The sequence below is a fragment of the Solea solea genome, chromosome 13 (genome assembly GCF_958295425.1).
Source record: "Solea solea chromosome 13, fSolSol10.1, whole genome shotgun sequence".
In the NCBI taxonomy this organism is placed as follows: Eukaryota; Metazoa; Chordata; class Actinopteri; order Pleuronectiformes; family Soleidae; genus Solea; species Solea solea.
In genome coordinates this window covers 25,564,602-25,577,315 of record NC_081146.1, presented here as the reverse complement: position 1 = coordinate 25,577,315, position 12,714 = coordinate 25,564,602, and the positions used below count along the sequence as shown (strand labels likewise).

Here is a 12,714-nt window from a genome sequence, read left to right as displayed (position 1 = left end):
ATATAAATATATATGTATATGTATATGTATATGTATATGTATATATATATATATATAAATATATATAAATATATATGTATATATATATATATATATATATATATATATATACATACAGGCATGCATCGTGAGTGACTCTGCGCAAACGACTGGTGCACTAAGAGGGGAAACAACAAACAATAGTCTGATTTATTTACCAGTGTTAGCTGGTTGTCATGCCAACCTGGGTATTCTTCAAGTCAATGCATACAGCTCAGCATTACCAATTTTACCCATGTCTCAGACAGCCTTTAAGACGCAGTGGCAAACGGGATGTCAATAAGCAAGCTCACCCTGTGGTTTGACTCCCTCAATGTTAACCAGTGTAATGGGTCACTTTTAAAAGACAACGTAATGGTGCTTTCCACTGCACAGTTCCAGTATGACTCGGCTCAGCACAGCTCGACTCGACTGTTTCATTTTTCTTTAGTGAAATGCATAGACTGACTCTTGAGAGACTTTGTGGAATAGCATGCCTTGACATGAAAATCCACATGGAAATTTAAGTTATTTATGGTTTGTTTATTCTGATACAATATATTTGTTCAAGTTTACAGTTTTAGAATAAATGTTTTTACAATTTCAAGCTTTGGAAACAGCTTGATCTCTGTTCTTGAGTCTGTGACCGGAAGATAAATCCAAAAATTGGATCGGATTTGAAAAAAATAGAAGAAAAAAGTACTTTTTGCTCAAGTGTGTTAATATATATTTTTTTCATCAGATTGCCAAGGTTGTGCTGAAAAAAAGGATATAAGACACTCTATATTGCACACTAGTATAGCCTTTTTAATATAGTAATGGAAAAAAACATATCCTTAATCCTCTGCGTTCTAAGGGTTAATATAAAATATGGATGAGCATTTGCATCTGCTAATAAAGACTCTCTGTGGTTAAACTCTGCAGGACAAAGCCTCTCAATGAGTCTGATATAGGGAAATGAGACATTTGAATTAAATTCAAATTCCTCCTTTGTGTATTATTAATATTGGCCAGTGATAATTCCTCTGTTGGAGAGTCACTTAGGGGCTTTCTTTCGATTGATGGTGGGGGGCAAACACAACTATTGTAAAGAGCATATTTATTGTCCTTCCTAATAAAAGATTTTTTCATTTTTTCATCTTTCAAACCAAAGTGTTCATTTCAAATGATATGATTTTTTCAGTACCTGCTCTGGTGAGGTTCCAATAAAGCTGAGATGCAGGTCCCCCAATTGGGGAACTCTGACAGAGTCTGCACAGCCTATTTTCAATAAGGATCGTGAAAGAAGTTAATTTTGAGAGAATATTTTGAAGCTGGGCATCAAATTAAATCTATTTTAAATGTGACAAACACAGCTTAAATAACACCTATGTGAATAACTACGTATCAAACTTCATAAATACCTCTGTGTCAACATTTATTGAGCATTTCTGGAGCTAACGCTCCACCATTTTGTCCAAAACACACAGCCCATGGCTGAGACTCTGCTGTTTCCAACGGTGTACACCAAAGCAGTAAACGACAAAGCATTACGGAGATAAAAGCCACAGAATACAGACAACAGATAGACAACTGTAAAATGCTCTTACCTTTGATGTTTCTCCGTGAAAAATTCATCTTTCACTGCCAAAAAAGCACTTCCCGGTTAGACTGACTTCCTGTGTTACATTCAAAAGCTTCCGGGTGTCTCTATGTGACGTCATCACGTTTTGAGAAGCATTACTCTATCCTAAGGCAGCAGCCAGGCACATCCGCGCGCTCTGTTGCTTCTCATTGGCTAACAAAGCTGTCAATCAAAATTCGGTGAAGACAGCGTCCTTCTATTGGCTGTAAGGAAGCCAATGGGATGTCGTCCATTCATGTAGACCATTCCCTCGCAGAGACACAGGCCAGCACAGAGAGACAAGTCTCAGTGGATCCATTTGGAAAGGAAAACATACTAAAGTCTGCAGGAACTTTGAAACAATGCCATAAATTGTTTTATTGAACATTAAAGTTGTATAAAAGTGAAGAAAGTAATTTAATACGTGGTTTAAAAACAAATGGCACAGATGTTTCCAAAATGTGCCAAATGGGTCCTCGTCTGTAATTTTGGCACTAAAATCTCTCTAATTTTGTTCTGCTTCCCTTGATCAAAGTCAAACTTTGCAGAGATCATGTTCACAGGTTGTACTTTGATTTGAGTGAATTTAGAGTTTATTCTCCATCATTCCAGAGAGATTTTCATCTTTATAATCTTTATTTTTTCAGGCGAAGCTGAATTATTTTCATTTTTTTGTTTGCCATCTTCATTTACTCTTCACCAGTAACACTGATATTTACACATCTTAACAAATCCCACAATTTTTCCCTTTACTAGTGTCAAAATAACCCTTCCAAGTTTATATCAGGCTGGTGTAGGCCAACAGCTCCACCCTGTGGAGGAGCACGGTTACTACTGCTCCAAGGACTGGAACACAAGAAAAAACACAAACTAAAGAGTACTTTTCACTTGAATTTATTCATACTATACCATTTTATATTCTATGTTCATCAGATATTTATATTTATATATATATATTTATGTAGATATTTACATGTGGCATTCATGTTGCCAGTAGAAGAAACATAAATTCCAACAAAGTGAACAGACAAAAGCAAAGTGTCAAGTTCAGTGCTGTGCTGAAAGCAAACGCACGCAAAACAAATCTCATTTTGAAAATAAAAAAAAGGCGTCATAAAAACCATAAGTGACAACAAAACACCTGGGTGTCGTTATATGTACAATAAAAAGCTTTACATGGTGCCGCCTCACGCTCATATGTGGGTTGTTTCTGCTCCAGAACTCGTGCAAATGTCTCCCAGAAATCACCGGAGCGGTGTACAAGCGCGGACACGTCGAGACAATCAGAACAAACGCGACACGCGGTCAAACTACCAAAACTGACGCTTTCTGAGGCAAAGGGGAGGAGCCATGCATTAGCAGCAATCGTCACACATTCTTTCTTTTTTGTTTGGATTATCCTGATAGCTTGCCTTCTTCTTGCTGCCGTGTTGTCAGTCAAAATGTTAACCACACAAATGTTTGTCACATTCATTATCATCTCAAAGATAATTATATTCACCAATTGCTCGTCGTTTCTTAGAAAGGTCTAATGTGTGTGTGTGTGTGTGTATGGTGTAGGAGCGCTTGCATGTGTTTGTGTCTCTCTTCTATAAATACAGTACGTCTGAAAGGTTCTTTTCTACCGACCTCGTCAACTTAAAAAAATAGAATAAAAAATGAACAACTTTCAAATACATTCTGGAAACACACGCAGAATAAGGGTTGGTCAAGTCCAGAGGGCGAGGAGGTGGCGGCGCTGAGAGGCAGGTCCTGGTGGAGGAGGTGGAGTCGTGTGAAGGAAGAGGGCGGAGATTCACCCCCGAGGAAGCTTTTCAAGGGTGAACTTTGAAGGAGAGCAGTTCCTCTGAGTGCATGTTGTTGAGCGAACGCAGCTCGGGAAGCTTGAGGAGCAGCTTGGTGAAGGTGGTGGCCGCCGCGTCGCCGTGGTTCTGCACGACCAGGTCTCGCAGAGCCCGGATCAGATTGTCCTGCAGGGCTTCCACCGAGTTCAGGTCCTGGATCCCGGAGCGGTCTGTGGGGAAAGCACGGTTGCGTAAATGCTATGGATGTAGCCACTGGACGAGTCCAGAATCACACATACGTGTACATTTTCTCAATTCTTTTACGACGTCAATGGTAAACCAGTTCTTACCGGCTGAGACGAGCACCACGGCGGTGAAGAGGCTCATTTCGTTGGCGTCGAGCCGCAACGCCGCCAACTTCTCGCTGAACTCGCACATGGAGTTGAGCAGCTCGCCGGCGCCCAGCGTGCGCAGAGTGTCCAGGCTGTAGCACTTTCCGCTCAGGAAGGTCACCGTCCGCTCGACCACGTTGAACAGCGAGGCAAATCGGACCATGAGCACCTGGAAGTCAAGAGGAGGAGGACTTTTAGTCGGAAAACACTACGGACCGGCTCTGATTGGCAGAACCATAATAAAAAAAAGTCGTTTGTGTTTTTCCCGCTCTCTCACCTCGAAGGTTCCGGCCTTCAGGAGGCTGACCTGGTCGTGCTCGGGGAGGTTGCGGAAGCCGGGGATTTTCTTAGCGAACTCGACCACCTCGCGCACAGCGGGGGTGAAGCTCATGGAGAACTCCTCCCAGACCTCCTGGCTCGGCTTGTGGGGGTCCACGTAAGGCGAGGTGTTCATTGGGCAGACCTGCGAGAAAAAACAACGACAGAAGGTCACCGTGAGTTCAAACGCTTGCCTGTTATTTCAAACAGCGAGGGAGTAGAAAAGGTAAAAACGACTCACCAGGTGTGCTCTGCTGTTCGCACAGCTGCTCGGTCCATTATAAACATTTGAGGCAATGTGTGCGTTCAATCTGTGCTGTCTTTGGCTGTCTTCTGACAGCTCACAGCTGGGGGCACTGTTGAGCCGCTGCTGAGGCTGCTGCTGGTGAACGCCCCTCTCGTCTCTGTAAGCAGCGTTGGTGACGTGTTGGCTGTTGCTGTACGAACTGTGCCGGTAAACACCGTTGCTGTTCCACAGGTTCCAGCTCTCTGGCTGCTCCTCCGCGCGGTTTCCACACCGCGTCTCCAGGGCGACGGCGGACGGCGAGACCTGGCCTTGCCTCTGTGACCTCTGCTGGCTGAACGCTAAGGCGCGTTGGTGCTGCCTGCCGGTCGTGACGACGGCCTCGTCCTCGCCACTGTCTGACGAACAGGAGGAGGCGGAGCTGGAGTTGGTGTCCATGGACAGCACCGACTCAGTGTCCTGGGGGCACTGCGGCGAGGACGGGCTGGAGCAGGACGGGGAATCGGAAGCAGAGGACGAGGAAGGCGAGGCGCCGGCGTTGCTGGTCATGGCCTCCATGGGCAGTGGCGGGCTCTGGTGGCCGTGCAGCATGCTGTGCAGCTGGCTGTTGTTGCTCATCATGTTGTTCATGGCGTTCTGCATCTCCAGCAGCATCCTCTGCTTTTCCCTCTTTGGGATGCGGCCGAATCGGACAGCTGGTGGGGAGAAACGGCATCCATCAGATGACACACTGCAAAGTATGGAGGTGCTGAGTGAACAGAGTTCAACACAAAACTGAACGCTCACCATCTCTGGACATGCCGACAGCCAGACACTTCTTAAAGCGACACTGCTGGCAGCGGTTCCTGTTGATCCTCATGATGGTGCAGTTCTCCATCTTTAGACACTTCTTGTACTGGATGTTCTGCTGGATGCTTCTCCTGAAGAAGCCCTGCGGAACCACAGTTGGCATAAATGAGCATAAACATTCAACATGAGACGGACAAGCAGAGGGGCGGAGCTTCGCTCCAGGAACTCTTCTCACCTTGCAGCCCTCACAGGCGTGGACGCCGTAGTGGAAGCCCGAGGCTACATCGCCGCACACCTTGCACAGCAGCACCATGCCGTTGATTTCTGCAGAAACAGAGGTCAGTGAGTCACGGGCAGTTGTTTTTCTTTCCTTCCTTGATGAAACCCCTCCCTGATGCTGTGCTTACTGGTGATGTTGCTCTTCGTAGAAGCGGACGAGCGGCCGGCCTTGTCCAGGCGCTGGAGCCCGCTCTTGGCCGGCGGAGCGATGTCCACTAACATGCCCACGGCCCGGCTGGGCAGCGAGGGGCGGGGCAGAGTCGGCGATGTGGACAGGTAGCCGCTGCTGGGGCTGGTGCTCATGAAGGAGTCAGGGCTGGGGGCGGAGCCGGAGGAAATGTAGGCAATCACGCCTCCTGTGGAGAGAGAGTCACATGGTTCATTCATCAGTACGGCACGAGGGGAGCTGGAGCTAAACCCAAGGTGAAAGGTCACCAGGTCACTGCAGGGTCTTTATGCTGCAAGGCATCAGTGCTGGCCACTACACCACCGTGCGAGGAGGGAAAATTGCCCAGTTGTTGTCGGACGTGGGAATTTCCAGGTTGTTTGTGATTATTTGGCATTTATGACTGAAATGCTCAGAAGTTTGAAACAACTGTGTCAGACTGTTCATCCGTACACATAGATTTCAAATAATACTCTAGAACAGAGACAACGGCAGGAATTACAACGTAAACCACCGCAATTTAAAAAAAAAACTGCCAAATAAACAAACTCTTAGTAGGACAGTGGCAACAAAATACTGTGTGTGTTTTCACCGTGTGATTGACCTGCTTTATTACCTCCACTGATAACTGGTTGGATAAAGTGGTTACGTAACACGCAGGGGTCCGTGTGCGACAGCAGGGTACACACGGGGTCAGTGTAACGCGGTTGTAAGGAGGCAAGTACAGGAAAGGTCTCAGTGAGTCCACGGTTGAGACGAGAAAAAACGCCCAATTGTTTTGTTCATCGTGAACTTATAAGTCAAACCCTTTGAAATAGTTTATTTCAACTGAAAAACCGTAAACAAAGTTAAAAAAATATTTTTTTGTTACAAAGTCAATTATTTCCACAGTTTTCCCATTGTGAACTTTTAGTGAAAGCAGATTTTTGATCTGAGAGAAAAGGTGTTTTTTTTTTGTTTGACCGGTTGTTTTGGGGTTGAATTTTAAAAAAGGTCACAGTTGACGATTGAGGCTTTAAAAAAAAACATGTCTTATTTGTATTTTAATGCAAAAAAAAAATTACGAAGTAAAAAAAAAAATGACTCAAATGAAGCATCTACTGTTGTTTTTTTCAGTGTGAACTCAAAGGACCAAGGGCAGACAGACGATTACCTAACCACAACCATGACTGTGACTGTTCTCTTTCAGGTCCGCCCACACGTGGACCTGTCATGGATTTCTGTGAAAGCAGCAGCAGAAGAACACGGAGAGAAAAAAAACTAGGTCAGCCGCAGCTCTTTCCCTCCACTCTCACGTGGACCCTGCAGCTCTGCCTCGCGCCGCCTGCTCAGGGCACACGCCGCATTATGCAACGTGCTGCGTCACGGGCCCGCGCCGCGCCCAATCAGCGACGGGAGTCGGCGCAGCGCGGCGCATGCGCCCACTGACCCCGCGCTTCAGCCAATCAGAGGCGTGTTCCCGCGCAGCGTGTACACACGGGCACATGGCTAGGCCACGCTGTCCATGTGAGCGCGAGGAGGAGGGGGGAACACTGTTGTTGTGTCAAATGCTTGAACACGTTCACGCTGCTGCTGCTGCTGCTGCCTCCAGAAAAACACCGTAACCGCCCTTTAACCATTCACCATGTCACTAACTCAGCCGTGTCATTACAACACTTACAAAAAAACAACAACTTTATGTGTATGTTCAAAATAAACACAGAATCTATGATTACTGAGCACACACACACACACACTGTACTTTTACTACTCATTTCCATGTCTTTAAGCTTTAATTTGACAAACTAGTGTCTGTTTTTTTTGCTTCTTCTTATCAAGAGTTGTCCTCACCTCGCCAAATATGAAATATATCGACCAAAAAGAGATTTATTACACATTATTGATGCTAAACACGGATTATATGATCTGTAAAAAAAAGTTGATAAAGCCCAGTGAAGTAAGTTCATTCAAACTCTCTACTTATTTATTTTTAGTTTGAACACTAATAATAATAATAATAATAATAATAATAATAATGATAATGATAATAATAAGTATTAAGTCTTTTTCTTCTTCTTCTTTCTATAAAGTTTGTCAGCCATTTTGATTTCCCTGTGTTTGTGTACATGTATGTGATCGTTACTGGGCAATTTCACACATTCCCATTCAGAAAAAGATCAACAAGAATAAGAATTAACACTACTGCCTAAATCTTCTCGACGACACACACACATATATATGTTATAATTAAGCATGCAGTGTGTTCTACAGTCCTAACTCTGCACCACATTTAAAAGTTTGAATGACACAAACAGTTGAGTTAAAAATAATAATAAAAAATAACATTAACAACAATAACAGCTGCATTTTTAAAGCGTTTTCATGCAGAAATGTCCTGAAAATATGACCCAAAAAAAAGTCAAAGTGTTCTTCTTACCGGGTTTGGCTGTCCCGACGTCCTCAGGCATTTTTCACCGACACACGCAGCTCTGTTGTGGGTTAGAAAAGTGGATTCACCGGTGTCACGACGTCACGAAGCGCGAGGACGGTGAAGATTAAAGTCGCGTGGAAACAAGTGATGAATATGAAGAAGAAGACGTGGAGGTCATAGCAGAGAGACAAATCATCAGCAGATCCACAGACGATGTGGCTTCTTCAGAGAGACACTGAGACACTGAGACACAGAGAGAGAGTCTTCCAGGAGTCAAACACAGGAAACTCCACCCCCCCCTTACTCTGTGTGTGCGTGACTCAAAGGAACTGAATGTTCTCAGTATTGCAGGCCACGCCCCTCTGGCAGGCATATCTGGCCACTTTAACCCAGTGACACACTTTCAGGACCACGAGGGGGCGGAGCCAAGCGTCCCCGTCGACGTAACGGTGGAGCGGTATCGAGGGCGGTCACGTTGCACTGCACAACGTGCGGGAGGATGAGAGCAGCGCGAGGAACAGCGGGGGCACACAGCCGTGCAGCGTGCGAGCGCGCGCGCGGACACACGCACGCGCGCGCACATGCTGCTGCTGCTGTTGCTGAAGCAAAGAATTCTATCTATCTATCTATCTATCTATCTATCTATCTATCTATCTATCCATCTTATTCTATCTATCTATCTATCTATCTATCTATCTATCTACCTATCTATCTATCCATCTGATTCTATCTATCTATCTATCCATCTGATTCTATCTATCTATCTATCTATCTATCTATCTATCCATCTGATTCTATCTATCTATCTATCCATCTGATTCTATCTATCTATCTATCTATCTATCTATCTATCTATCTATCTATCCATCTGATTCTATCTATCTATCTATCTATCTATCTATCTATCTATCTATCTATCATCTATCTATCTATCTATCTATCTATCTAACTATCTATCTATCTATCTATCTATCCATCTGATTCTATCTATCTATCTATCTATCTATCTATCTATCTATCTATCTATCTATCTATCTATCTATCCATCTGATTCTATCTATCTATCTATCTATCCATCTGATTCTATCTATCTATCTATCTATCTATCTATCTATCTATCCATCTGATTCTATCTATCTATCTATCCATCTATCTATCTATCTATCTATCTATCTATCTATCTATCTATCTATCTATCTATCTATCTATCTATCTATCCATCTGATTCTATCTATCTATCTATCTATCTATCTATCTATCTATCTATCTATCTATCTATCTATCCATCTGATTCTATCTATCTATCTATCTATCTATCTATCTATCCATCTGATTCTATCTATCTATCTATCTATCTATCTGGTTCTATATGTCTATCTATCTATCTATCCATCTGATTCTATCTATCTATCCATCTGATTATATCTGTCTATCTATCTATCTATCCATCTGATTCTATCTATCTATCTATCTATCTATCTATCCATCTGATTCTATCTATCTATCTATCTATCTATCTATCTATCTATCTATCTATCCACCTGGTTCTATCTATATATCTACCTGATTCTATCTAGTATCTGTTGGTCTGTCTATCGATCTATCTGAAAATGTAACTATAATTATTTTTTCATTTAAAAGTCCCAGAACCTCTTGGGCAGGAAGTAGCCTGTTTCTGCAGGAAGTACATGCACATGTGTAGAACAAATTGGGTTTTCCAGTCCGACATGGATACTTTCACATGTAATCTTGAGCAAGTTCCCTTCTTTGGTGTCTCTTTTGACACAAAACAAGAGTGCGCCACCAACTGGACTAGAAAGTATTGTGCTACTGGAACTCCTTCAGTTTGAGTGGCCCAACACGGATTTGAGCGAATGACGAAAGTCATGTTACACGGCCCCTCATGGACCACTTGAAATGTATGACCTCGCCCTTTTACTGTCACATGACTAACTGAACTAGTTAGCTAAACAAAATCAAATTTAACTTGATTGATTTATGAGTTTTGGTGCAAGAGAAATATAATAAAGAACAAGGGAAACTCATTTTATAACTTCTTTTTATTGTTTGGACAAACCCGCCCCGGTCAGACATGGGTACTTTCTCATATAATCCCAAGCAAGTTCCCATGGTTACTGCAATCTTTGTTATCTCTTTTGGCACAAAACAAAAGTGCGCCACCAACTGGACGAGAAAGTGTTGCGTTGTGTCGTTCCGCGGACCCGACTGGACTTTTTAAACAAAATGACATTTAAAGGATTGATGGATGAGTTCTGGTGCAAGAGAAATATAATAAGGAACAAGGGACACCTTATTGTTATTGATTTGGACAAACCTGCCCTGTTTCCCACACCTCGGGCACTAATCTGAATAACATCTCTGACCTATTTTAAATAGAACTGGCAGCTCATACTGTTCATGGCTAGAGAACATTCTGTTCTTGTACTGATAATAATTGCATGTCGTTATGTGACATTCAATGCGCTTACTGTATCAAATGGGCGGGGCTGGCTAGCTGCCCGAAATCACGTTCAGGTGGTTGAATTCAAGAGAACATTTCCGAGTTCATTGAACGTTACAGTGTTGCAGAGAAATGCAGGGAGTTTCATTCTTTCTTTCCTGAAATAAAAATGACTGAAATGGCGAGAAATGTTTGTTGGTTTGTGATTGACTATGTAAGAAAACGTCTGCAAAAGAACGATAAAAATATGCTTTAATATAGATTTTGTTGGCTTCTTGAGCAGAAACGGGCAGAGCCTTCATTTGGTCTGTGTCCATAATACAGACTTCGGTCCACATTTGACTCTGCCAAGGCTGCACTTTATCATCGATCCTGTTCATATGGACAGGACTTCTAGGCGCGGCCGGGTGGTGGAGGGTTTGGGAACCAGAGGATTCCGTCCCTGCTTTTTGCCGATGGCGCGATCCAACCGGCTTCACCGAACAGTGACCTGCAGCTTGCTCTGGGAAGAGGATCAGCACCTCTTCATCTGAGGCCATGGCACTCAGACGGAGAAGTGTGGATTGTCCACTTCAGGTCAGCGGGGAGTCAACTCCCCAAGTGTAGGTGTTTCAGGATCTCGGGGTCTTGTTCGCGAGTGAGGGGAGAGTGGAGCGAGAGGCTGACATGCGGATTGCGGCACTCTTGATCTCTGGGTGAGGAGCATGATCATTCGGGAGAGGCTCAGAGTTCGGCCGCTGCTCGTTCCGCATCGAGATGGCGGCCCGGGCGTGATGCCTCCTGACCCGGGCGTGATGCCTCCTGGCCCGGGCGTGATGCCTCCTGGCCCGGAGTTTGATGCCTCCTGGCCTGGGCGTGATGTCTCCTGGCCTGGGCGTGATGCCTCCTGGCCTGGGCGTGATGCCTACTGACCCGGGCGTGATGCCTCCCGGCCTGGAGTTTGATGCCTCCTGGCCCGGGTGTGATGCCTCCTGACCCGGGCCGTGATGCCTCCTGGCCCAGAGCTTGATGCCTCCTGGACGCTTGCCTGGGCAGATGTTTCGAGCATACCCGACCAGAAGGAGGCCCAGGGCAAGACCCAGGACACGCTGAAGAGATTATATCGCTTGACTGGCCTGGGGACACCCCAGGTGTCCCACCTGGAGAGCTGGTTGCGGTGGACGGGGAGAGGAGCGTGTTAAGTGTTACTCATGGAGACTTTTTTGCCCGTGACTCACAATCATATTGCAAACAATCTCATCCCTAGAACGTTAATCAGGAAGTTGGTCTGGAATAACGTCCTGTGCAACATTACAAGGATCAGATAGATTCAGTCTGTGGAAGTGTGCAGTGAACTCTCACAGGTTAAATCCAGCACTCGTCCCCATTCATTGTTGCTGCATCTGAGGGTTAGGGTTAGCCAACACTCATAGAGACTGAGTCATGTGACGTGCAGAGCTCTATACTTTGGTGGTTCATCTTGGCCTCATCCATCCGTCCAGAACACTCTGTTCCAGAGCCTTTGCGGCTCCTCTCTTCACTTCCTGTTTCACTGTGGTCTTCGGATTTTCCTGCTCATGCCAGGTTTGCATCTCGTGGTATTGGTCATCTATATTTCTGCTTTCAAAGTTTGCTTCACATTTAACACCGTGACGGCCATCGTCATCCTTGTCTGCTGCTCAGTATTTACTTTCTCTGGACATTAAGTCGTTGTTTTGGCTTCACCTGATTTTCTGTGGCTCCCGTTCTCTCCCATTGACGTCACCGGTGAATTCATTCGGTGCCCTGTGTCCTCAGGTGTATTATACATATTACACATTTAAAATAATATTTTCTTTCATTTCACACAGTTCTAGTTATGTGCTCAATATAAAGTCTCTAAAACATCTAAAACATCAGGTGTCCTGCATGTCAGACGTCATAAATGTGTTTAAATCTGAACTGCTAAACCTTTAACTTGGCTAAGTACTTGATGGCAGTAATTAGAGCCTGAGTTTGTTGTGATAACTTTCGTGAGTACATCACGGGGCTTCCCCATACCACATGTACAGAACACTGTGTTCTTCCTCGTCATTAATTGTGATAAGTTTCCGCTGTTCTCTGTCTGCAAACTCGGACAGGACAAACGACATACCGTACCAGCTGAGTAAATGTGCAGTCGGCCAAACTACACACCTGCCAACCACAGGAATGCGTTTAATCCAGTAGGAGGATTTGTTGTTGCACGTGTACGACGTGAGGGCGGCGTTACGACAAACTCCGGGAGGTAAG

General features: G+C 44.6%; 1 protein-coding gene across 1 annotated transcript; it reads right to left on the bottom strand.

Annotated features, from left to right (window-relative positions):
- Positions 1-2,499: 2,499 nt before the first annotated feature.
- Positions 2,500-8,270, bottom strand: nr1d2a (nuclear receptor subfamily 1, group D, member 2a). The gene is made up of 8 exons (XM_058648038.1): positions 8,010-8,270; positions 5,556-5,783; positions 5,384-5,472; positions 5,146-5,290; positions 4,357-5,054; positions 4,075-4,260; positions 3,756-3,966; positions 2,500-3,635 (listed from the first exon to the last, which is right to left on the bottom strand). Exons 1-8 carry the CDS (start codon positions 8,038-8,040, stop codon positions 3,436-3,438), a joined length of 1,788 nt encoding a protein of 595 aa, XP_058504021.1. The 5' UTR covers positions 8,041-8,270; the 3' UTR covers positions 2,500-3,435.
- Positions 8,271-12,714: the final 4,444 nt, after the last annotated feature.

Excerpts from the sequence above, each read along its gene's own strand:
- nr1d2a (XM_058648038.1), bottom strand. The coding sequence starts at position 8,040 with ATGCCTGAGGACGTCGGGACAGCCAAACCCG. Across the intron at positions 5,473-5,555 it reads TACGAAGAGCAACATCACCA|AAATCAACGGCATGGTGCTG; the intron begins GTAAGCACAGCA and ends CTGTTTCTGCAG. Across the intron at positions 5,291-5,383 it reads ACGCCTGTGAGGGCTGCAAG|GGCTTCTTCAGGAGAAGCAT; the intron begins GTGAGAAGAGTT and ends GTGGTTCCGCAG.